The 27,803-nt window shown below is 35.1% G+C and overlaps 1 protein-coding gene across 1 annotated transcript in view; it reads left to right on the top strand.

Moving 5' to 3' along the window:
- Positions 1–11,157, top strand: part of Wdr36 (WD repeat domain 36) — a 34,114-nt gene extending 22,957 nt beyond the window's left edge. Inside the window, exons 17-23 of the mRNA XM_027927706.2 lie at positions 751–858; positions 2,265–2,362; positions 2,771–2,916; positions 4,145–4,264; positions 5,127–5,208; positions 6,694–6,881; positions 7,893–11,157. Coding sequence (XP_027783507.2) covers positions 751–858; positions 2,265–2,362; positions 2,771–2,916; positions 4,145–4,264; positions 5,127–5,208; positions 6,694–6,881; positions 7,893–8,042 — 892 coding nt within the window. The 3' untranslated portion in view covers positions 8,043–11,157. The remainder of the gene's footprint in view (positions 1–750; positions 859–2,264; positions 2,363–2,770; positions 2,917–4,144; positions 4,265–5,126; positions 5,209–6,693; positions 6,882–7,892) is intronic.
- The last annotated feature ends 16,646 nt before the right edge of the window (positions 11,158–27,803 follow it).

Here is a 27,803-nt window from a genome sequence, read left to right as displayed (position 1 = left end):
TTTTTTGGTTGCCTTCCACATTTCCCTCAGCGAGGAAATGCTTTTTCTACCATCAGCATCCTTTGAAATCCTGGCCATTCGTAAGGCTCAGCTCAAACATTGTGTTCTCTCTGAAGCCTCTTCTAAAAGAGTCTCCTACCTGGGTGTGGTCACTCCCCTTTCCTTTTCAACTTTTAAAACCCCTTTAGCACTTTAAAGCTGCAGGACTAGTTTCTATAAGCTGCTTTATGTTTAATCTCTGAAGACTGAAGGTTCGTACTTTTTCATATGTAGCACTGCTACCTATTTGGAAAACAGGTAGAATTGCTCAAAAGTTTTTCTGTCATTATTCTCTTATTATTTACTGCCATTTTGTTGCCTTAGCCTTTTATTGTTCGCTGGAGTTAAAAAAAAAAAAAAAAAAAGATACAGGAGTGTACTGATAATAGATTTATTTTCAATGTATAATGTCTTTAAAATTGCCCTTAAGTCAATATAACAAAATTTGGTGTTAGAAAAATAGAGCATTTTTTCCTCTATTCTCCCTAAAGTTAATTAATATAATAAGTAGTTTTGAGTCTTTCTCATTAAGAGATTATTTTCACATAGTAACTTAGTTAACAGAACTGTATGTGTGATGACTTTCTGGTGGTAGGTAATTAAATTTTTTTTCTGAATCTCATTCCTTATTCTTTGAGCAAAAATAATTTTTGTGCATTATATCTTTTTTAGTAAAGCTTAAGTACTTTAACATCTTAATTCTTCTTGCAGCCTTGTAGACTGTTTTTTGTTGGACGCAGCTCCTCTCAATGTTACTATGTCCCCTACTGGAGACTTTCTAGCTACTTCCCACGTGGACCACCTTGGAATTTATTTATGGTGAGTTTTTTCATACAGTACTGTTTTAGGAGTAGGAGAAGAAAAAGGATAATAGTGATATTGTCAGAATCATGGTTATTAAGTTGCCATTTAGTTGTGTTTTTTTTTTTTAATACATGGAAATGTCAATACACTGATAACTCACTATAAATTTTATGACTGATTCAACATTTGCTTGATAATTTTAACAGCTTTCCTCAAGTGCATATTCTAAATTATATGATCATATTTGGCTTTTTTTTTTTGCAGAAAGGGTAAATGGATTTAAAAGGTTAGAAAAGGAATTTAAAAGGTTAGAAAAGTAAAGTTTCCACCCAAGCCCTCACCCTCTTTCTAGTATCCCACTATGGCTGTATGACTTTAACTAATCCCTTCTGAACATTACTTACTTTATCTATAAAATAAGGCATAATGCTTTCTAACATTGATCCTAGTAGGAAGACTCTACTAACCTTGTAAAGATGATTTATGGTGATCTTCAAATTCTAAGATTGAACTTTAGGCTGTGATTATTCTAGATCCCCTGGGTCTAGAAAAGTGTAATCTTTGTCTTGAGTTCATATATCTAATTCTTTTAACTCTTATTCTTGGGGAAGAGGAAAAAATTGATTCCTTTTCAAATTCTAGTTACATGATGTTATTACATTTTTAAGATAAAAAGGTAAATTTGATAAGTAATGGAAATAGATTTTGGCCATCTTAAGAAACAAAATTATTATTTCCCAGAATCAATGAAGCTTCAACCATTAAAATAAAAGGATAATAGTAGCTATGATACCTGCCATAGGAGAATGAACTTCTTTATATAGAACTGATATTAATTAATGTTAATTCAGGACCTGAGAATCTAAATTTTTTACTTCTCATTTGAGATTCATAATATGTGAGTAGAAGAATCTGTTCCTGCTTTGGGATAGATGTCAATATCTTGGTTACAAATCTATGGCTTACCTGCCAGGTCAAGTAGCAGAAACATGGCCACTTAAGTGCACCACTCTAGAAAAGGGAAATCTATGACTTTTCAGCAGCACCGAGAATTTGGTCAGCATATTCCGTCTCTGAGTCCATCTTTCCTTTTATAATTTCCTTAAATGAAGTTGATATTTATTAAAATAATATTATGGAGGTTATTTTACCTTATGAAAGTATTATCTACTTCTGATCTCTTTTAAATGTGTTTTTGTACTACTTTAAAAATAGAGATTCTGTTAATTTCTTATACAGTATTTTTTTGTGATGGCATCTTTGACCTAAATGAATGCATTTTTAATCTTTAAGGTCTTTTCTTAACTATTTGGTGATTGTAGTCTGTGGCCCAATTCAAGATGTAAAGATTATTAGCAGATATTGACATTTCTGTGAAGAAACATAACTTTTAAAATATTGTTTCTGTTTTGATTTCTCAGGTCTAATATTTCCCTGTATTCAGTTGTCTCATTACGGCCACTTCCTACAGATTATGTTCCTTCAGTAGTGATGCTTCCTGGGACTTGTCAAACCCAAGGTAACCACAAAATAGCAAAGTAATTTTGATATTATTTTAAATCTAGTTTAAGGGCTGTTGCTATAGAAGGCAGAGCGCAATACATTTAATCAAAGTTTTTAAACTGTGATATGAAATATTGTAAGTGACTAAAATTTATGCAGAAATATAATACATATAGTATCTATACAATACTAAATAAAATGCTAGTTAAAAGCATTTTAGTTCTTATGATGTGAGTTGTAGTTAATATGAGAAAATAAGGAAAGGGGATAAGCAAAGGAAATAAATGAAAAGAGTTTACAAGGCTATATTAACTGTACGTGTTACAGAATATAAATGGATTTGGAATGATTAAATTTGGTTTTTATGATAAAATTCTCATTTCACATTAATTTCTTTTACCTTAAAAATATGTATTTTTTAAAGATATAGATATAACAGAAGAAAATGTAGAACCAAGTGATGAAATGATAGAGTATGATTCACCAGAACAGTTGAATGAACAATTGGTGACTCTCTCACTTCTCCCTGAATCACGGTGGAAGAACCTTCTTAATCTTGATGTTATTAAGGTAATGTTATAATACATTTAATATTGAGTTTCAAGCACACATTCCACAGGCAGGGCTTTTGTTTGTTTGCTTGTTTGCAGAATTAACTTCCCCTACATTGAAGGCATTAGGAAGAGAGCAGTTAACATAGCAAAAGTAATGCCACTTAATTGAATGCCATTTTATCTATTCTGATTATCCCAAAGTAATCAACATTGATAGTCCTTTGTAGATGTTTGGATGCGGCCTAAATATAATCTATAATCTACAGAGCTATTGGAAGTTGAATTTTTTTTTTTTAAATCCAGTCTAATAAATTACTTTCTAAGCTTCTAAAATGAGAGGGGAAAAAAATTGCTACTATAATTTGTGTATCTACTGATACGTGTTTGGAGGCAAGAAAATTTCACTAATTTTTTAAGCTTTTTAATTAAGCATCTGTCATCCCATAACCTACTTTGTTAACTAAAAAATTTTTTAGAGCTTTTGTGTCAGGGTCACAAACATAAATTAACATGACATAGGTACTAGATAATGTACTGAGACTACAGCAGTTACAGTAAACTGAGGCTCTGTGTCCTTTAGGAATTTAAAATTTCACATGAAAAATGATTATCTGTGGTATATGTTAGTGAAGTGTATTTTTATGGCCCCTAATTGTAAGTAGCAAAAGCAATTGAAAAAAACAGAATAGAGTAGAAAATTCCAAGTTATCTTCTGATGGTACAAGTATTGTTTTGTGAAACTTGATTCAATTATGTATGTGTACACACATATACACCATCACTAAGCTTATGTGTGTAGTAAGGCACAACATGAGCTGTGATAAAAAGTTTTAGGAATACTGATTCAGATACCTATAACAAAATGTAGTAATTATTCTAATAATTTAATATCAAGGAACACTGCTACAGGTATCTATAATTTAGAAAAGCCCAGGTTAAGAGTAGCTATGGTTACGTGACCAATGTAATTCCATATCATATACCACAAAATGGGAAATTATACTCCATGTACATACGATACTTGTCAAAATACATTCTACTGTCATGTGTAACTAAAAAGAACAAATGAAAAAAAAAAAAGAATAGCTGAGGTATTAGGTCAAATGGATTTTAGCATTCTAATCTGAAAAAGTTCATCTTTTTTACTTTTTGATATTTGTGTTTAAATTGATTTGGAATTAAATATTAGAATCTGTTGGCAGGATAACAACTTACTAGTCTTTTTCTCATTTTCTCTTAATCAGAAAAAGAATAAACCAAAGGAACCACCCAGAGTACCCAAATCGGCACCATTTTTTATTCCAACGGTCCCTGGCCTTGTACCCAGATATGTTACACCTGAACAAAATAATGATCCCCAGCAGGTAAACACCAAATTGAAACATTATAAGTATATGGGAGACTTCATCCCACCCCAGTTAGAGTGGCAAGAATACAAACAATAGTAAATGTTGGCAAGGATGTGGGGAAAAAGGTACACTCATACATTGCTGGTGGGAATGCAAATTGGTGCAACCATTAAGGAAGGTGGTATGGATATTCTTCAGAAAATTTGGAATGGAATCATCATTTGACCCAGCTTCCCACTCAGAGAGAGAGAGAGAGAGAGAGGGAGAAAGAGAAGGGGGGGGGAGGGGGAGAGAGGGGGGGGAGGGAGGGAGGGAGACGGAATATTACTCACCCTTAAAGAAGAATGAAATTATGGCATTTGCCAGTAAATGGATGGAGTTGGAGAATATCCTGCTAAGCAAAATAAGCTGATCCCCAAAATTCAAAGGCCAAATGTTTTCTCTGATATGTAGATGCTAATTCACAATAAGGGGTGGGGGGCTAAGGAAGAATAGAGTTACTTTAGGTAGAGGGGAATGAAGGAAGTAGGAAGGGAATGGGGGTAAAAATGTTAGTGGTATGAATCAGACATTATTACCCTATGTACATATATAACTATAGGACCGATGGGATTCTACATCATGTACAACCAGAAGAATGAGAAATTATACTCCATCTGTAGATGATGTATCAAAGTGCATTCCATTGTCATGTATAACTAATTAGAACAAATTTTTTAAAATATGGGGAGTGTATGTTTGCATATATTTTGTATCATTTTTTATTAAGATTCAGTTTTGCAAATACAGAGTAAATTATTGATAGTTTGTAATTATCAACATTAATTTTTGGTGATACCTATGTTCTTTGAATAATGTGTGTTTGTTTTTGTTTAAGTCTAAAGTTGTAAATCTTGGGATCTTGGCTCAGAAGTCAGATTTCTGCTTGAAACTTGAAGAAGGACTGGTAAATAATACGTGTAAGTTAAATTATAAAATATTTTAACAAGTATTTGCAGCTTATTTTATGTGACAAAAAATTGAAGGAAATATTAAATTCCTAAAAGAAAGTAGCTAAAAGGATATAGTAAAAACTAAAAGGATTGAAATTTTAGTTCTAATCTGAACTGATTTACCTTTTAAATTATATTAAATGAGTCACACTAAACTCAGGTGATATTGATATTGCAAAAATCCATGGAAAACCCCACATACTTTCTTCATGAAAAATTAGATTTTCTGGACTGAGGTTGTGGCTCAGTGATGGAGTGCTTAAAGGTACATTGACAACTAAAAGAAAATAATTTAAAAAAAAACAAAAAGAGATTTTCTGTTTTTTTTTTTTTTTCCAATTTGGAGAAGGGTAAATTTTGACAACTTTTATAATGAGGATCTTGGTATGTATCAAATATAACAATTTTGTTGTAGGTAATTTTCAAGCTTTTTGTTTTTATTTATATATTTGATTTGGAATGCCATTTTCAGTACAACAGAGACTTGTCTTAAGTAATTTTATATTTCCATATTATCTTATAGAAATTTTATAATGTATAGAGTTAAATGTGCTAATATATTTAAAATTTGAAGGTGATAGTCTACAGCTAATACTAATGAAACTATTAACTGTAAGCAATTGTAAAGATCATAAGTAGTCTCCTGAAACATTTGATCTATCCTTTTGGTTTATGATCCTAATGCTTTTGTTTTTATGAAATCCACATGGGCAAAAGTGAAAAGATGCCCTTGAAAGACTTGTGTTTTGGGGTGACAAACAACAAAAACCACTATTATTCAAAATATACTGAGTGACATAAAAATAATATTTTTATAGCCTTTTGTCATTGGTGGTGTTTCAAAAAGCTAAAAGCAGTCATTGCCATTACAGTATCAAATCTCATATAAAATGGTTTGTTGAGTATATTTTTGTAGAGTGCATATGAAACAATTATGAAGTAGGTTTGAAGGATCAGAAGAAGGCCTGGCACCTTTCCCTTCTTATATATTTTTGTATTGTTACTATTTCTTAGTTATCATGTACTTTTACAATTTTATAATAATAAAATGGAGAAAGAAAAAAAACTCTACCTTATCTTATACCCAGTGGTAATTATTGTTAATAGTTTGTTATGTACCTTGATAGTCTTCCTGTGTTAGAATTTGTTCTAATTGATTTGTGAGCACCTTGAAGTGTGTGTCATGAAGCATTAGATTTTATTTAAGAGCAGGAAAGAAAGTTTAAATTACTATAAATTCAGAAAATTTAGTGCTTTCAATATTTTTATTGTATTGATTTTGTTATTTTTGCTGATTTTCACTCATTGGGAGTGAAAATGCTTAACATAAAAAAATTAACACTCAAAATTTCGGATGCCATTTAAATATATCTCGTGTGGGGTATGAAAGAAAAACTGTAGCTTCTTAGTAAATGTAGATAATAATGGGATTCCTTTTAAAACTTAATGCAGATGAAGCCGCTCTCAGCCTTCTGAAAGAAATGGGCCCATCAGGAATTGAAACAGAGCTAAGGAATTTGTCTCCTGACTGTGGTGGATCTATAGAAGTCATGCAGAGTTTCTTGAAAATGATCAAGATGATGTTGGACAGAAAGCGTGATTTTGAGTTAGCCCAGGCATACCTTGCATTGTTTCTAAAAGTAAGTCTAATATTTTCCACCTTCCTTCCTTAGCAGCATTATCTAGTAGAACTTTCTGCAAAGCTGGGAATGCTGTACATTCACACTCTCCTATCTGATAGCCATTTGCCTTCTGTGGTTGTTCAATATAGAAAATATGACCAGTGTGACTTAGAAGACTGAATTTTTAATTTTTTAGAGTTTAAATAGTCACATGTGGCTAGGAACTACTGCACTGAAGTAGTTGGACCACATGGTTTGTTAATCTTTACTTTTTATTATAATTTTATTACAATATTGACTGTACCTTGTAATTTTCCTATGTCATCATTTGATCCAAAGTACTAAACCATTAACTTTTTGTAAATAGTTATATTTTATGTTTTTCTCGATCATAAAGAAAAAGTCAGATTTTATATTTGGTTTTTCTACTGCTGAAAACAAAATATTCACCTCTATTATAGTTGAAGGAGTTTCAAGTGTTTTGACACAACAGTTGCTTTTATGATTAACAGAATAGAGAGAATAGAGAGCTTGTGTTTTGAAGGTCTTCTTTAATAGTCTAATGCATTGAAGGATAGATGATGCTCATTTTTAGTAATACATGATTTTTTATCTGTCTCATTAATTATTTAAAACTTATTTTCACTTGATCTAATTATTTTTAAATTATTAAAAAGCTAGACAGTAACATACAAGGTTGAACAATAGAAGTGCCACAGATTATATTTGTATATTTTTCCACATTTACCAAGTTTAGTTAGAGTTAGTGTTAGAAATAGGACTTTGGTTCAGGACTTTTGTTTGATGAACAACGATGAGCACTTCAGTTCTGCTGAGGGAGTGACAGTCCATCAAGGAAGTCATGATTTAGAAAAAAATAATGAACAAGCGGGAAATCAGAGAGAATAATAAACCAGCATTTAAAGGAAAAAATTAGTATTTTCTTGGGCTCCTTGGTAGGAAAAAAAAATCCAAATCAGGTAAAATTTTAATTTTCTTAAATAAAATATCTATCATTTTTCTTTTCAGTTACACCTTAAAATGCTTCCTACAGAACCAGTACTCCTAGAAGAAATGACAAAGTTGTCATCACAAGTGGAAGAAAGCTGGATTCATTTACAGTCACTCTTCAATCAAAGCATGTGTGTTTTAAATTATATCAAAAGTGCTTTGTTATAAAAAAAAACCGTAAGTGATTAAAGAAAGCAAAGATTTTTATTAGATGGGTTCAGTGTGAAAAAAGTGCAGCACTACAGAATAGTAAATAACTCAGTACTTTAAATGCTAAATACTTTCTTGAAATAAAATTTCCCCCACTTTTGTTTGGAAAGCCTTAAGAATCTACTCAGATAACTTACTTTGAGTTCCTTCATTTTAGGTACTTTTATGGCTTTTTGAATTATTGTTATCAGCATGTGTTTTTTAATATGTTACATATAAGAGATACTACATATTTAGTGTGAAGTACTGAATTAAGTTAAAGATATCAGTTGTAAGGGATCTGTAATATAGTTATAAAAATGCCCTTATGAAGAAAAAAGGAGTGTTTCCTTCCTTGATAGTTTTTGTTGAAATCATGGCTCTTATTGTTGGAAGGCATTTTGGACATCATCTAGTACTGCCTTCATATGTGGTTGAAGAAGAATCAGTATAAGGTCACTGGGATCTCAGTGATGAATCTGAATTTCTAATACAGGCCTAGTGCTTTTTCCAATGTCAATCATGAAGGAACTTATTCTTGGATCAGAAGTATGATGGGCACTTGCCCAAGGCAAATTGTTATAGAAAAAGATTGAATGGATACCCATAATAGGAAAGGGGAATTCCAATTTGTATTGAAGGTTGTCCTTAAAAGAGATTTTCCTTCTTCACGGATGACTTGCTTTATTTGGGAAGAAACTACTGACTCTTCTTTTCTGTCTCAACTATTGCAAAACCTGGAAGATCTGGCAGTTTTCTCTTTCCTCATCATTTTCCTTTTTATGTTTCAGTACTTGAGCAATACATAAGTTAAAAATAAGCAGTTCTTAAAATTAAAAGCACAGTGTTCTAAAAAACTGCTTTTATTTAGTACACTCAAAACTAGTGTCATTCCTAAAATGCAGCTGGTTAGATTTAGACACCAATAACATTCTTGTTAAATATTAGAGTTTTACAGACTAATCTCCTCCCAAAAAAGCAGTCCTTAAAAGGAATTGACTAAGAAGGAATTTAATGTTAAAATGTTTTTATTTAATAATGTAGAATTAGTAAACTAGGGAAGTAAGTTTGTGTTCAGTTTTGGTTATCTTTTAAAAATATATATCAATTTGTTAAAGCCACTAACTGAAATGTTAATAATGATTTAAGTTCTGCCTTTAAAAACTGACCTGAGGGGCTGGGACTATACCTCAGTGGTAGAGCACTTGCCTGCCTAGCCTGAGGCACTGGGTTCAATTCTCTGCATTACATTAAAAATAAATAGTTATTGTGTCTATCTACAACTAAAAAATATATTTTAAAAAAATTTAAAAACTTTCCTGAGTATGATTTCCCCTGTTCTCAACATAATTATTGTAGAAATATGGCAAAAATACAGTATGCAGTCGTATACCTTGTAAAGATTGTAAATAGCTAAAACAAATGATAATAACTATCAACAGAAATCATTTTTTTAACAAATCATGAACTGAATTTTTTTATATTTTCAAATGAGAGTATTGAGTTGAATATGTTATTTTTATTGGAGATATCTTTAGATAGTATTACCCACATTAGTTTGGCAGGTTACCTTCCAGAAGCTTTTCTATGCATTTACCATCAAAGAGGGAGGGGAAAAGAACATAAAGTATAATTTTGTATATATTTTTAAAAAATCAGTCTGTGTATATTGCTGTATCTTTAAATTTTAAATTAAACATAATAAGTGACTGTATTGTACTTTTAAAAATGTCAGACATCTTTTTTGACAACTCTTCAATCTCTGTATATAACCACAGGAAATAAAATGTATAGTTTTGGTTTTTTACATAAAGATCTTTACATCATTCTGCAACTTGCTTTTACCACTTGTTTTTTTTTTTTTTTTAAATATTTATTTATTTTTTAAGTTTTCGGCAGACACAACATTTTTGTTTGTATGTGGTGCTGAGGATCGAACCTGGGCCGCACACATGCCAGGCAAGCGCGCTACCACTTGAGCCACATCCCCAGCCCACCACTTGTTTTTTATTTTAGTACATTCTCATTGAACTGATCTTTATTTTGCATCATGTCCCATAATCTGTTTGGCCTAAAATGGACACTGAGGTAGTCCTCCCTTCTAATTCTAAACAGAGCTGGAGTGAACATCATCTTATGTGAGTCTTTATGTGCATGTAATAATTTCTCTGTAGTAATTGCTTAGAATTCGAATTGCTGGGCCAGAGGATAAGCATTTTTAATTTAAAGAGATACTTCCATCCAGTTGGCTTCCAAAATGACTATCATGTTTACAGTTCCCCTCAGCTAAGAATGAGCAGCTACTTCCCCTTCTCATGGAACTCTTTAATAAAATCTTTATAATTTTTATTAACCTAATGAGTGAAAAAATTTATTTTAATTCAGATGAGCATCTTTTCATGTTTGTTTTAGACCATATTTTTTGGTGAGTTATCTTTTTCTTCTCATTTTTTTATTGAATGATTTGTCTTTTTATCTCATGGATTTGGTTAAGTTTTTATAAAACTTAGATATTGGTCTATGTCTGTTTCCAATGTTTTTTCCCAGTTGATTGCTTGTCTTTAACCTTAGTTAGCATTTCTTTTTTTTTTTTAAAGATAGGAGAGAGAGAGAGATTTAATATTTATTTTTCAGTTTTCGGTGGACACATCTTTATTTTTATGTGGTGCTGAGGATCGAACCCAGCGCCCCGCGCATGCCGGGTGAGCGCGTTACCACTTGAGCCACATCCCCAACGCAGCATTTCTTTTTTTAATAGAGATTTTATATTTTTATATAGCCAAATTGATCAATTTTGTCTTATTCTAAGACATTAATCATATTTTTTTAATCTTGTTTATATTTGTTCATTTTGCAGTTGTATTTTCTCCTGCAATGTGCATCTGTGTGAGTTGTTAATGTCTAGATCTTTATCTGTAATTGGTTTGTGTGACTAAAGTAAGGTATAGACATGCCTAAATTCAAATGTCTTCAAAAATAATTTATTGAAAAATTAATTCTTTTGTCTCTGATTTGAAATTCTGCTTCATTATATGTACTAAAATCTTTTATTGAGCCATTTTATATTTCTAATAAATGTATTACTTTGATGATACTTGTGGTATGGTTTCAGATTTAGTGGGATAGAGCCCTAATATTTTTCAAAAATTTTTTGGCTACTGGTGAGCGTATTTTCTTGAAGTTCTGATTTGGATTGTATTATATTAGTAGGATTAATTTATAGAAAACCATAATACTGAGTGTTTTTAGTTAAGCACACTGTTTTTCTTCATTACATCAAATTACTTGTGGGCAAGCATTTCTTGGTTTCATAGATTTTTAAAATATAGATTTTTTTGACAAATTTATTTCTGGGGTTTTTATTTTTGTTATATTGAAATCTCTTTTTCTAATATATTTTATAAATGGTTATTGCTATTATAAAAGCATTTTGATTTTTATATGGCTATCTGTTGTGACACTGCCAAATTCTTTTAAGAGTCTGCGGATGTATTCTTAACTTAGAAAATCGAAGAGAATCCCATTCTATGATTGCTGAGATTTTATTTTTTATCAATTATTCATTGTTCATATAGTTGTTTAGAATCAGGATTGCTTTAGCTGGATCTGGCACAAAATGTCAAATACTGACAAACAGCAGAAGTTTTTGTTTTGTTACTGACTTCAGGGGAAATGCTTGTTAAATGTTCTTTCCTGAAGGATGATGTGTGCTCTGAGTTTGTGGTAGATATCCTTTGTTAAATTCTAATTCTGTTTCTAACTTGCTGCTCTAAAAATTTAAACTACAGGTATGTGTAGAGTTTTGTCAAGTGATTTTTTTCAGCTTATCTTGAAGGATCAAGAGCTTTAATTGGTGTAATATAATGAATTTTAATCACATATTTCCTATATTGAATCATGTTTAATTCCTGGGATAGTACTATTTCTAATTAAGATATAACTGTCCATTTTTCCATTTCTTAGAATTTTATCTATCTTTGATTTTTTTTTAAATTTTCTACTCAAAGTGGGAAAAGCCCTGCCTAGAGTCTTTATTACATCATAATTTTTTCTATTTGATTTTTTCTGTTTACTTACTATTGAGTTTTTTATCTTTTCTCAAGATAATATTGATTTATGTTTTCCTTACCAATCACAAGATTTACTGAACTTTCCAATACATAGTGTAAATTTATATATAGGTTTATGCCTTTTTTTATTAATTGCTGCTTACAAGTGAAGGAAGCCCAACTCATACATAATAGTGTTTGCAAAATCTAGCAATAAAATTGGCTTCACCTGTTGCTAGATTGACAGGTTCCTTGGAAATCAGTTTCTCCAGTTCCCCTTTTTGCTCTCCTCATTATTAACTAACTGCTCAATCAAGATTTATTGAGAACCTACTATGTTCTAGTATTTCTTATTAGTACTGGGAATGTATCCATGATCAGAACTTGAGGCAAGGTAGCTCCCAACAGTTCTGAATTTACATATTCTTCTGAAACTAACTAGAAAGGAGTTCTCTTTAAACAAGTCCTAAACAGATTTCAGTGTGCCTACTTAAACTTTGAACCTATCACTGTGGCCAGAGAGATTTATTAGCTGGGTGCTTTATTAGCTGGGTTTGGTCACGTGGAACTCTGAAAAAGAGATGGAAACAACCATGCAGAGCCACATGAGTTGAGAAGGTAGAATAACTACCCACGGAAATGGGTTCTGTGAGTAGATGAAGGGGAGAGGCAAGCAGAATTGCAAAAATTGCATCTGTCTAAAAATACATTTCTTCCTGGAGAAAGTTTTATACGAGGATCTGGGGAAGCAGTCTTAAAACTTTGTGTGTACTTACAAGTTCTATATATTCATTAAATAAAAGCACTGTGAGTAGAATATTTGAAATACACACTTTTTTGTTTCAAGGAACTAAATTAGCATTGTCAAATCAGAGTACACCAAGATGCAAGGCATGGAGAAAATTTTACTGGTGTGACTGGATTTTTAAATTACATTTTATATCATCTTATTTAGGACTCTTGATTGTAAATTATAGAAAATTTTAGTGTTTAAGCAGAAAGGAAAATTTATTTTAAGAATTTAAAGGCACCTTCATAAGGGTTAAGTTATTTCATTTTCTGGACCTTTTTGTGACCAGGATTGAAACACTGATAAACAAAAGAAATATTCTTTCTTCAGCCTTTCTTTGCATGCTTCTTCATTCCTTTCATTTCAACTCACTGATATACACCCACTTCCCAGAGGCCAGGATTAGGTGCTGGGGATTAAGATTCCTCCTTCCCAGGTACTCAGTATTTCACTTCCCTCTCCATCTACAAGACTGAGAGGGAAATGGATCCCTTTTCTTTTTCCTTTCCTTTCCCCTTCCCCACCCACTCCCTCCCTTCTCCTTCATGACCCCCCCCCCCCCCAAACTTCTCTCCCTATATCTCCTCTCCCTCTCTTCTTCCTTCTTTCCTCTCCCCTCCCCTCCCCTTTCTTTCCTCTCCTCCTCCTTCCCCTCCTCCTCCCCCTCCCGCCATCCTCCAAGGATGATGAGAACAAAATAGGGAAGGCTTTTTCCCTCCCACTTCCTATATTCACCTCTCTTGTAGTCCTATTATGCTAAAATGGGGATTACACTTTCAAAGGATAGAAAGGTATCGTCTCACTTAAAAATCCTGTTTTGAATGTTTGAAGATGAGTGTTAGCATAGTATTTTACTTTTAAACCCTGAAAACAAAACAAGAATACTGGTCTCCTTCCAAGAAGACAGTTGCTTCACATTTTCTGAGAAAAGATGACCCCTGTCTGGTGACAATTTTAATTGGTGATTTTGTTTTCCCCAAAAATCTAGTGGTGTGGGGACTTAATGATGAAATTTAGTTATAAAAGAACTATAGAGATGTTTTTAGTATCTATGCACTGTATGATGAATTCCAATTTTAATTATACTAATTTCCAATTTGAACAAAATCTACTAAATATCTCCAAAAGGGCATGCAAAATATTTATTATTTAGTTTTCATCTGTGTTTTATAAGTTATTTATTAACTTTTACATGTAGAAGATGATTTAATGTTCACTAAAAAAAAAATGGTATAAATCCTAGCATGTAGTTGTTTTTAATTTTTTAGTTGTAGACTGACACAATACCTTTATTTTATTTATTTTTATGCGGTGCTGAGGATCGAACCCAGTACCTCACAGGTCTGAACCATGACCCAAGCCTCTAGCTTTTAGCAATACCATTTATTTGCTAACTATGGCCAAGAATGGATATTTCAGTGCAGGTTTTGCTATCATTTTTATTTTTATCTGCTATCTCTGACTAAATTCTATTCTTTTTAGCTCATTTATTTTAGTTCTTTTTCTCATCTGAAATTTCCATGTGGAGCCACTGTCCCATAACTTTTGGCTCATTTCCCCCCATTAGAGTAAATATTATGCAAGCCTAGTGGGCGAATTAGTGGCAAACAAATGGGATGTGGAAGTCTGGACCCACCTTCCTGCATGGATTGAGTCTCTGAGAAGTATAATACACCAAGTGTTCACTGCCCCAAGGGCTCAACATCCAGCACACAATGTCATGCTCCTACCCACCTGCCTGCCTGCCTGCCATCATTGATTTATTCTGTCTTTTGTCAAATACTTAGCACTTGCTCTGTCTTACATGCAGTGGTATGTATTTCAGAAAATAAAACATAAAGACCCTAACCATTCATACATTCATACCCTGGTCTCTATGCCTCTGACCTTCATACATGCTCACATCCTATATTATATAGATATATGTAGCTGGCCAGATTTTATTTCTTTCTGGAAGGTGGTCGCTGGAAGCTACCTGAGTCACTGGACCTTTCCTAAAACTCCAGGCCATCACTTGATCTGACTACACACTCATTTGGATATAAGCCTGTGACTCTGGTTCTCTGAGAGGAGCGATGGTCTCCAGGCGAGCACTGGGCCCTGTTTTCCTCTCTATGCACCCACTGATATGAATTGGGAGAGCAGATGCAGGGGAATGCCATGAGTCACCAGGAACTCCTCCAGAAAGTGATGGGAAGGGCAGGCTTGGCAGAAGAGATCCTCACCTAAGCTGTGTGGTACGTGCCTGAGATTTTCCCAGAAGTCATGAGGAATGTTGGGTGGAAAGTTTCACTCTCTTTCAGCAATGAACAGAAATAATCCACTTGATTCCATGTGAACTGAATGATGAATGGCTTATCTCTAAGCCTTACCAGAGCTCAAAGAAGGAAACTACCACTTCCTTTCCTCCTGGGAAATGGCAGTTACTTTGCAAATATGCTACATCTTACATCACTTGAAACCAATCTTATCTCTAAAAACTGCTGATTTTTTTAAGCTCTTAAAATGTTTTATGTAACAAAACTTTAGAACAAATAGCATTGCTCAGAGGCACTTAAGTAAATGAGATCACAGGGGAAAATGGCTTCTGCTTCCCTCTCTGGTCACTGCCCCACTGGTCCTGTCCACTGCTTGAGTGCACCTGGAGGCTTCTTCTGTTCCCACTGCTCTGCCTCTGCCCATTCTGCCACCCTCAGCTGAATTTCCACATTTTCTATAGAGCTCAATTCAACATATGCACATGACAGGTGTTCCATAAATCCCTAATTAAGCAGTTTTTGAAGAGTAGTCCTGGGTTCCCTGCAGTTCCCTGAAGTCTATTTTAGGTGGTCAGCAAATTATTATGAAAAAGTATTTTTGTATGAAGACTAGATTACTTGACTCTTTTTACTCTCAGTGTTTCAAGTACAGGAAATATCAGTAGATATAATCCTTTACATGGATTGATGGGTGCCTTAATTCATAAGGTCTTGGGGAGTCCTGAAGTAAAGGATATTAAGGATCACTTCCCTTTTTGGTTAAAGAAACAGCCTTGCTGGGAGGTGGTGGCATGTGCTATGTGGTACCCAATTCTCATCTTTGAGAATGACTTAAATTTAATGACTTAAAATACTTAAGATATGGAACGTGCATCAGAACTACTCTTACATCCTGTCAGTGGACCAGTGGTATTAGGGTGGCTTTCATGTATGAAGAACATCAGATTTAGTTGGGATCTGTGGGTTTTGAGTTTAGTTAGGACTAGGTGGTAAACTTTAGGATAACGGATAAATCAAAAATAGTAAATTGTTAATATAATGAAATGTGTCAGTCTGGATGCTAAGAATCAATGTCAGCTATTTTGAGCAAAAAATAAACTTATTAAACAATGTTTAGGGATCAGTCTATATCCCTCGTAGCCCACATGGCTGTGAAAAAGGTACTTTCATGGCTGATACTGAGTGGGTGTTGGGACCTCTGTCCCTGAGCTCTTGGAAAGCTGAGAGGTACAGCCCCTGCCCTCCCTGGAACAAATGCTACAAAGACCTCCAGAGGACTCAGCTCATGCCTGTATCCAGGACTGAGAGAGTGAGGTTCTGGGTTCCATAATGAGAATACTAAGACAAAATAGAATTCCCCCAGCATAGAATCGGTGTTTGCAGGATATTGGGGGCCAAAAGTAAGTCTTCCCCTTAGCTGCCCAACACAAAACTTTCTTTCACACTGAAACTTCCTGGCAACAGTAACAGCATCAGTAATAAATATTGTCCTACATACAAATAAAAAACACACCTTCCTGTAAAAGGAGAACAATTTTGTATCAGTTAAGTGTATTTTCTAAGACTAAGTAACAACTAATATTGATTTTTCACAAGAAATTTATTCTTCTTATACATCAAAATATGGAAGTAGGCAGTTGTTCACCATTGGTTCAATTAGTGATACTGCACAAGACAGGCTTTTCCCCCCTTTTTTTCTACTTCCTCTCTTCACTTTTAAGACAAGGTCTTCCGTTCCTCACGTCAGCCATTTTGTATTTCAAGATGGCTGCCAAAGCTCCAGACCTGAGACCTCATAAAGCTGTCCCAAGCAAGAAATCCAGGGTGATAGGGAAGACATAAAATCAGGGCTCTATGAGAAGCAAAGACAAGGCAGAGCTTACTTCTGTATTAGCACTGGACACTGCCTTTTGGTTCATAATGCCCCAGACTCAGTGCTCATTATCTACTAGAGATTGTTTCTGTGTGAGTTTATAGATAGACTACAATTTAAACCAAAGAAATTTGGTGTATATTCTATCAATGGTAAAACATTTTATTATGAAATTAACTAAATGAATAATAAGGGGTGAAAATGGTCAAGATAATCCCAACATTCTTGATTGTAGACCATACCTGAGTAGCATTGATGGATGAATTCTTCTAGAACTGTCAGCAGTTTGTATCTTAGAAGAGTCTAGGGGGTGACATTTGTGACAAAGCCTGACCGGCCCTGTTCTCTTGTAGACTTGATTTTTAACAGTAGCCCAGACTCCAGGCTTCCTCCAATACCAGGGCTCGTGCCAGGTGGTCCCACTGCTCTCCTTGCCGCAACTGCACAGATTGTCAGTAATAAGCATAGCAGCTGCAGAAATGAGTATTAAAGCAATGCAAAGAGAAGTGAGGTTCTGAATTGCTTTGATGCTCTGGTGATTTAGGGTTCAAGCAAGCCCATGTTCTTTCAGCAAGAAGTATTAAAGGCAATCTCAGACCTAGTCCAGGATGTCTGAGGAAAGAATGGTGAGTCAGCCTCCTCTCTCTCAGTAGCTCAGATTATAGAGATAGAAGATAAAAGAAGGGTTTAACCGAGTGATGACAGACAGCAGGCTCCATCTCTTTCAATTGAATGTGTCAAAGGACCTAATGTTAGAAAGATGGGAAGGTTTTAGAACACTTTTAGCGGGGGTATATTGAATTAAAAATCACCCCAATATTATCTTCATGAAAATTATGCTACATTCACTTAAGAAGGTTTACTTTTGAAAATAAAAATAGATGTCTAAATGCCACTTTCCATTAAGAAGAAGTGTCAAAAAGGGAAATGACATAGTTTAAAGAAAGAAAACATGCCACATCACTTTCTAGGGACAATTGCTGCTGTGTTTTTAAATGAATTCTGAAGAAAGCAAATATAGATTACAGACTGTAGAGTGTTTCATGTGTTTCTCATGAAACTTAACACAGCAACTTAAAATGTGTTTCTTTCTTCTTTTCCTTCCTCAAACTGAGTGACCTCTAAAAATGCCTCTTTAAAATCCCACAACATTTGGCACTTTTTCAGCCACCAAAATGTTGTTGGCTTTAGAAAACTGAACTGCCAATCAGAATCAGAATCCTATTGAAAGTAGTTTGTGTTCCACAATTTTTCCAATTTTAAGGGCTGATCCTTGACTTGGATCAATACAAGAAACCTCCTACATGAATGAGGCTAGAAAGCATGTTAAGGATTATGATCTTTATCATATTTACACACATTTCCCTTGGTATCCATGGAGGACTAGCTCCAGGCCCTCCCATGGATATCAAAATCTTTGGATACAAGATCTTTATATAAAATGGATATAACCTACCTTTGCATATAACCTATACACCTTTCCATATACTTTAAATAATCTCTAGTTAGTTATGCCTCCTAATACAGTACAGATACAATGTAAATAGTTGTTATACTGTATTAAGTAATAATAACAAGAAAAACATCTGCACAGGTTCAGTACAGATGCAATATTTTTTCAAATATTTCTGATCAACAGTTGTTAAATTCATGGATGAGTAACCCATAGATATAGAGAGCTGGTGTGTGTGTGTATGCATGAAAGTTGAGAGGCACGGCCCCTGCTGTGTGTGTGTGTGTGTGTGTGTGTGTGTTTCTACACACACATATATGTATATGCAGTTTTGAGTTCACAGCAAGACTGAGAAGAAGGTAATGAGATTTCCCATATACCTCCTCCCCACAAAATGCACACCACCTCCCTATTATCAATATTTCCTACCAGGTGGTCCATTTGTTACACTGATGAATCTGTACATCATTATTACCCAAATATCCCATGTTAAGGATTTCGATCTTTATCCTTTCAGTATGGAGAAACCATTGATGATCATTGCTCAGCAAGAGGGTGTTATCTTCTGATCTGCTTTTTGAAGAGTTCGATGACTACAAAATGGAGAAGAGATTAGAGGATAGCAGAGAGAGGGAGCAGGGAGATGGATGAGGAACTAAAGTGAGACAATGGGAGCCTGGATCAGGAGGTAGAACAGTGATGGAGAAGACTGGATACACTAAGGGGATATTTATGGATTAGACAACAAAAATTCACAATAGACCGTTTCCTGTTACAATAAGAATACCTTGCAGTTTTAATGGAAATAACTAAAAAGATAAAGACAAAATATAATATCATATGTACTTTTCAAGCCATTAAAACATTTTGGATACATAGAAAGTCTAAAGGAACTCTTCCAGAGAACGACAGGTGCCTTGTAGATGAGTGAAGATCAGGGGCCATTACCTTTCCCCAGGGTGGTTGCTAACAGGCCTGGGCAGGTCAGGACTGAGCCTGAGTCAGGCAGAGACTCTTCTGGGGTAAGATGAAATCAGTGAAGTTTTAAATATCTGTGTGTGGGCTGATGAGACCAATTAAAATCTGGAGGAGTTTCAAGGTAAAGTTCATTCTCACTGCCTACAGATTCTCCCTGCCTACCGATTCTCCCTGGGGAGATGTGTACTGAGCATGTGGTGGCCCAGGAATCTGGAGCTAGGTGGTAAATCAGAGTAGGAGATCCTGGAAATAAATGGTATTGAGATCCCAAGGTCCTGCCAAAGATGGAAACTGGCAATACACAGCACCTAACCTGCCCTGAAGACACTGGAAATAGAAATAACTTGAAACTATTAGAAAGATGTTGAAGAAAATATGAACAAACTGGATGAAGAGATGGACAATTTTAACAGAAAATTGAAATTCCTGAAAATGAGCAAAATGATACCCTGAAAGAGATAGTAAAATATCTGTAGTTAAGAGTCCTTGGATGGGTTTGACAGAAGATATAATATAGAAAATCAGGAAATATGGTGAACTAAATAGTCATGAAAACATGACATACCACATGGTGTGGGGAGCAGCCAAGAAGATATTGAGGAGTTAGAAAGAACAGGCTTGGTAATGACTGAGAAGACATGGGCAAAGTCAACTCCTGTTTTCTTTTAGTAACACTGGATGGATGATTCTAGTGAGGATTTCAGGGAGAGAGACAGAAAGATAGAGAGACAGAGACCCCAGAGAGAGGGGAAAAAGGGTGCATATGTAAACCTCACGTGCATGCTTCAAGGTAGTGGAGCATGAGGTGGAGTTGAGTTTGAAATGCCTTTGAGGTATCCAGATGGATGTTCTGATTCCTCGGATTTCAGTCTCTCCCTCTCTGCACCAAGCTAGTCTACTTTTCATCAAGACTAATTTTCTCTTATAGGCAGTCTTTCCTGACTACCACCCTCACCCCAAGTTGGATTAAATCTTCCTGCTCTGTGTATTCATTAAGCCCCTAAGAGTCTGGGTACAGATGCGGTAACCACTGAGCAATTGCTTCAGCTGTTTCATTCACCCAGGATGACACGTATGTGATGTTCATGGATTTTATGGATTGATATACAAGTGAAGAGAGCTAGGATAATCATATTTTACCAGAGACCTCAAACTATCACATGTATACACGTTATCAAAAAATTAAGGAGGGATATTTTGGGGGATTACAGGCATGCACCACTGTGCCCAGGTAGAAGTCTATCATTTTAACAGTATTGCAAATCTGCCAACATGTCCATACTTACAAGGACCCACTATGTAAACATCCATTCCTCATCCTGACACCACCCTTCTTCCGTACCATAGAAATTTGACTTGACCTGACTACAGCCATGTAGGTCATAACTGCTGTTTTGCCCACCAAGCGATGGTGACATGTTTTCCAGACGCTATAGGATAAATGAAGTCATCAAGATAGCCAAGTGCTTCAGCCCCACCATCATGTTTCTTAATTACATTTAACAACAGGTTTGTTCTGGTTGGCTATGGCCCTTCTTCCTGCACTGGGGAGTGGGGAATCTTCCTGTTTTGCTGCCACCCAAGGCATACTTCTTCTTCTTCTTCTTCTTCTTCTTCTTATTATTATTATTATTATTATTATATTTTTTTAAAGAGAGATACAGAGAGAGAATTTTTTAATATTTATTTTTTAGTTTTCGGCAGACACAATATCTTTGTTTGTATGTGGTGCTGAGGATCGAACCTGGGCTGCATGCATGCCAGGTGAGCACGCTACCACTTGAGCCACATCCCCAGCCCCTATTATTATATTTTTATAGCTATACATAGTAACTGGGTTCCTCTCAACAAAATCATACATGCATAGAATTCGATTTCAGTTCAATATCCTCCCTTTTCCCTCTCCCTTTTCCTTCTTGTCCTCCCATTCCCTTCCCTGTTCTCCTTCCTCTACTCTGCAAGACTCCCTTTAGCTTGTCTATTTATTTATATTTGATTGCTTCTTTTTACTTATGCACAAAAAGTGAAATTCCATAAGGTATATTTATATATATATACCTCCCCTGTTCTTGGATAGAGAGAATCAATATTGTCAAAATGACCGTACTGGCAAAAGCAACACACAGATTCAATGCAACCCCCATCAAAATACCAATGACATTCTTTACAGAATTAGAAAAATTGATTCTTAAATTCATTTGGAAAAATAAGAGGCCCAGAATAGCCAAATCAGTACTGAGCAAGAAAAGTGACTCAGGAGGCATCACAACATCTGATCTGAAGTTACATTATACAGAACTGTAGTAACCAAAACAGCATGGTGTTGGCATCAGTATAGACATGAAGAACAATGGAATAGAGTAGAAGACACAAAAGACAAATCCACATATCTAAGGCCATCTGATACTTGATAAAGGTGCCAAAAAAATAGATTTTGTAGGAATGACAGTTTTTTTAAACAAATGGTGCTGAGAAAATCGAATGGCTATAGTAGAAAAATGAGACTAGATCCCTATCTCTCAGCCTGCACAATAGTCAAATTGAAATGAATCAAAGGTCTAGGAATTAGACCAGAAACCTTGCAACTGCTAGAAGAAAACATCGACTCAACACTCCATCATATAGGTGCAAGCACCAACTTCCTCAACAAGACCCCTAAAGCTCAAGATATAAAATCAAGCATCAATAAGTGGGATCCCATCAAATTAAAAAGCTCCTTCACAGCAAAGAAAACAAGAGTGTGAAGAGAGAGGCTACAGAATGGGAGAAAAATCTTTGCCCAGTGTTCCTCCAAGACAAATTTGTTTCTTTGTATTCATCCACCTCTTTATTCAGTCTCTTGGCACCTTCTGCTCTAGTGGCTCATTTTTTAATTTTCCAGAAGCATATGCCATGCTTCAATGGACCATATCCCAACACTGTCCTTCAATCAACTCACTCACTTCTAAAAGGGAACAGTCATTAAGGATCATTCAAATGACTAGCTTTTATATTCTTTCCCTAATGCTTACAAGGATTTTGATCCTTTCTATCATAACTATGATCCCACAGAAGTAAGGAGCCTGATGGGATGGTGGATGACTTACTAAAGGCTCAGTTATGGGGTTTTTTTGGGGGGGAGGGGTGTACTGGGGATTGAACTCAGGGGCACTCAACCACTGAGCCACATCCCCAGGCCTGTTTTGTATTTTATTTACAGACAGGGTCTCACTGAGTTGCTTAGCACCTTGCCATTGCTGAGGCTGGCTTTGAACTCACGATCCTCCTGACTCAGTCCCCAAGCCACTGGGATTATGGCCGTTTATTACCACACCTGGTTCAGTTATGTTTCTGAGGAAAAAAAGAAAATAAAAGTTGTCTTTCCACACATGTGTTGGACTTTTAGAGCTCTAAGAGAAAGTTGCAAAAAAAAAAAAAAAATCTTTGGATTTACATTTATTGACTTCACTCAGTAACTTTAAATAAATTGTCTCATTTAATCCTCTGATTACTTCCGAGAAGTGAAGTAGTTTGACCAATTAGTAGTAGACAGTCTTTCTGTCCTTCTGTCTCCATAGGCCATCAGGTAGTATAATTAACAATAAACAAGATAATATTTTAACATCGCATCAATGCTGGGGTGTCCTGGGCTGGGGTTATTTAGTAGTACCAAGACCCTCTACCTTGGAGGAAAGGTCTGTACTTGTGCAAATAAACAAAGAACCTATTAATTTGCTCATCAACTGGAAAACCCTTTCACTGACCTGGTGCCTAGAAGAAGATGACTACAATACTTCACATGCGATTGCCCTCTGAACCTGTTTGTTTGGGAACTGCCTCAGAGAAACAACCTGGCTAATGGAGCACAGCACGCATTAATTACTGGGTTTGGTCCCCTTCGCTGCCCACCATTGCAGTCCATGCAGAAATATAGAATTTTCTGGAAACTGATTCCTGACTCACCCATTCCTCTGGTGAACCTCATCATGTCCAGTAGGAAAAAAATGCAGCCAGACAGAAACTGATTATTTGGCTGTAGTTTTCTCTTTCAAGGAGGCAATTGAAACTTCAGAATCCTTGACTTAGGGAAGGTACTGGCAAGGCTGTTGGAAAAGTCTGTGATGGCCCTTTCTTTTCCAGGTTTTCTTTTTGAAGTTTATTTTACTTAATTTTTACTCATAGATATCAAATGTTCAGGTCAATAGATTTTGACAATAAACTTATTCATATACGATCCAACAAGGTATAGAATATGCCCATCACCCAGCATGCCTCCTCTTGCCCCTTTGCAGTTAGTTCCCCACCCTTCTACTCTGCAGAAGCAAGTACTGCTTTGGTTTCGATAGTCATATTTCAGTGTTGTAGTTTTTGAATTCCATATCCACACAGTTATGCAATGTATGGTCCCAGGTATAGCTTTTTTCATTCAACATAATGCTTTGAGATTCTTCCATGTTTGCTGAGTGCATCAGTAGTTTTTTGTTTTTCTTTTTATCACTAAGCCATATGCCTTTCTATAAACCTAGTATGCTTTTAACATTTATTTTTCAATTTATAGATATTTTGGTTGTCTCTAGTCTAGGGTTAACTGATTTTTTTTTTTTTAAAAGAATTCAGATTATGTAACTGGAGAGATTGAGAAAGAATGTTTGAACAAGAGGAGGGTTTTTCTAACAAAGGTTTTTCTGAAAACAGGATTGAGCTTGTCCTAGAACACAGTGAATTTCAAATGAACTTTCTCAAGCTCTCAACAATAAAATTTGATGGACGTGGGAATCTTTTCCTAAGGAACATGTGGAATCTCCTTTATTGAACAACCTTGATGATACTCTTTCTGATTGATTTGGGGGTGAGCAGCCACTTTTTTCCCCCTGCAAGAAACCAGTTCAGTAGCTGCTGTGTCAGGTTGTGCTGTGCTGTCTGAACAGACTCTGCTCATTGGAGAAACGTCAGCTTCCTATAATATACTGAAATCTCAGCCTATGCTTGGTTCATATGTTCATTCTCACACTTGTTCATTAACACACCCTGAGCTCTGCTGAAGGTTAAAGTTGAAGAAAAAAACAAAACACTTCTTTTGAGAATATTTAAACATGCATAGACCTCCCATAAGGGCTCAATGTAAAAGTATTCTGTGTTATTGTATAACTTGAGATGCTTGCTTACAGGTAGAAACGTTAACATTGATTATGGCAAAAACCTGGCCTGTTCTTTTCTTGCTTGGAAGGTCACTGGATTTCCTCATAGGGGTTGGATAATCAGACCTGCCCAACTGTGGCAGCAATGTCCTGACATTTAATCTTCATTTCTGGCCCTTTTCTTCCTTCTCGCTAACTCTGCTCCAGAAAAGAAGGAATGATGAATCTGGGGGAGAAGTCAGCCTCGCTCCTGCCTCTTTTGAGAGTGCTACTGACCACAGCTGTCATAAGTACAAAGTTGCCTGCCCATCGAGTGGAGCCAGCAAGAGGGCTAAAGCTGTTCAGTTAATTATACCAGAGACTGGGAGAGCAAGTGAGTTTAACTCAAGAGTGAAATACCAGCCAAACCACTGGCTTAGCTCTAATGTTCTCTGGACAATTTTCAAGGGAAGTCAGTATATCCTCTCCAAGTATATCATCTTTTTAAAGTTCTGTCATTTCTTACCTTGATTTGCACTAGAATAGGAAGAGGGATTGTGATAAAATATAGACTCAAAAAAAAAAAAGAAAAAAGAAAGAAAACTCTCATACAAATACTTGAAGAGTCCAAGTGAAAGAGAAAAGGATGGTCAAACAGATTCCAAGAGAATCCAAGAGACTGAAAGAATGTAAAAGACAGCTAAAATCAGTTGCTAAGTTAGATATAAAACTGGTTGATGTTTTGCCATTAAGAATAATATAATTAATATTTGAGTGAGAGAAAAAGGGCTGTATTGTTAATAAAAAAGCTATTTAATAAAGTTGTAAAGACAAATTTTAATAACAAGTGGAAAGTCTTTTAGCATATTTGCACTATAAAAACTTCTCTTCCATTTTGATTTTTTACATTCCGTGGGGTTTTTCCTTCAGTTTTTAAAATTATAATTATTAACACATTTTAATGTACAGATTGATGGAATTCACTGAGATATTTTTGTACATGCATACATCATGCATTGGTCACATCCCTTCTAACCCACATTCTTGCCCCAGCACCTTTCCCAGTACCTAAAATCCCACTTTCCCCCTTTCCCTTCCCTGTCTCTAGAGACCACCATTCCATTATTTACTTCAACAAGTTTCACTTTTGGGTTTCCTTGAATGAGTGAGAACATGTAGCATTTGTGTTTCAGGGTCTGGCCTGTTTCACTCAAAATAATGTTCAGTTGCACACAAGTTACTGTAAACAATAGGATTTACTCTTTTTTTTAATGGCTGAGTAATGTTCCATTGAGTAAATACACATGTCCTTCATCCATTTATCTGCTGAAGGGCATCAGGATTGATTCCTATTTTAGTTATTGTGAGCAGTGCTATAATAAACATCGAGGGGCAAGCATCTTCTTGGTATAACAATTTCAAATCCTTTGGGTATATGTCTAGTAGTGGAAATTCTGGGCCATTTGGTAGTTCTATTTTTAGTTTTTTTGAGTAATCTCCATATTTATTTTCCTATATTGTATTTACATTTCCATCATTAGTGTGTAAGAGTCCCCCTTTCTACACAACCACACTAGCATTTGTTATTTCTTGTCTTTTTGATAATGACCATTCTCACTGGGATGAAATGAAGATAAATTATTTTTAAAAAGACAAAAAGATAATTCCTGAAGAGCAATACATTTCAAACTTTGGGATATCTTTTCTTCTAGAAAGAAAATATGTGCCTTTTTCCTGGGCAAAAATTTTTGACAACTTATCATTCTTCTATAAAATAACAAACAACTTTGTTGAATCAGGGACTAATCAAAAGTAAATACTCAAAATCATTTTTTCTTACATCATCTGAGGACCCTGTTACACATGAAGTTTCTTAGACATTTCTCTAATGGGCTGGGATGTGCTCGCTGGTAGTCTTTCCTAGCACCCATGAAGCCCTGGGTTTGATGCTCCAGCTTAACTTTGAAAAGGCATGCAGGAATGTTTTCCCCTTATTTTCAGCTTTGGATACTTTTCCTTAACAAATGTTCTTTATCAGGACACCAAAAATTCTTAATGATAGTATTCATTCCATAAAGAATAGAAAAATGCATGCTGGACTAGAATATGATCAACTGAAAGCAACTGTCCCTAACGGGGCACCTTCAACACAAACTACATTTGTAAAACTAATCCATATGCTGCAGCATCTCTGTAGTGATTGGATGTGAATAGAAATATTAACCATTCAGATGAATAAGTTGCAAAATATGCCTTCAGAAAGATAAGTAAACTGACTTATTTAATGAGGTTATTTACTACCTGAGCTATAGCAACTGTTCGTGTAGGTGTTAGTCTCTACTTTTATTGCCCACATGAATACTGAGGGGTATCTGAAGTAAACCATGGTTTTATTGGATATCAGTAATATTTGGCTCTGCCGGCAACAACTGGACCAAAGCTTTCTATTGCTTCTTGAAATCACACTTGGACTGTGATGGTAATTCAAAGCCGCAGAGTCTTCTTGTAAATTTTATAGAATATGTAGTTGAAAAAAAATTGTCTATAGTCTGTTGAATATAAAATTAGTATGAATTTATGAGAAAATGCCAGAAGAAATGCAATGCCATTTTGAAAATAAGAGAATTATTACATAATAAATTATGCCTGAGAAGACAAATTAAACTCTAGTTAACTCTAATATATACCTAGGTGGTCGGTTTTTATTTAAATTGATATATATATATATATATATATATATATATATATATATTTAGTGAGATGCGGTAAACCAAATTCAAAGCTTGACATTTTCTTCTTTTTATGAAAAAGTGTAGAAAGAAAAAATATTACAGTGAAAGCTGACAGAGGGAAGATAAAAAACAAACAAATGGAAAAATTTATGTTGTTAAGCAGCAGTAAGTTGGGCTTGTAGACCATTTTGTGTTGTGATAACAGAATACAAAAGACTGGGAAATTTACAATGAACAGAAATCTCTTGGCAGCAAGATGGAGGGAACAGCTCTGGGAGGGCTTTGGCTTTCACAATGCATCATTCCATGGTTGAAAGGCAGAGAGGGTAAGAAAGACACAAAGAGGCCAAACTCATCCTTTTATAAGGAACATACTTCAGAGATACAAAACTCTTGTGGGAAGGATGTTAAGACATTCACAAACGCAACCCACTTTTGACCTAATTACCTCTTCAAGATCCCACCTCTGAACACCGTTATGAGGACAATCAACCCTTAACATTATGTTGGG

Source organism: Marmota flaviventris, chromosome 5, assembly GCF_047511675.1.
Source record: "Marmota flaviventris isolate mMarFla1 chromosome 5, mMarFla1.hap1, whole genome shotgun sequence".
Taxonomy (NCBI): Eukaryota; Metazoa; Chordata; class Mammalia; order Rodentia; family Sciuridae; genus Marmota; species Marmota flaviventris.
Note: the sequence above shows the minus strand (reverse complement) of the source record. Positions and strands in the feature narration are given on the sequence as shown.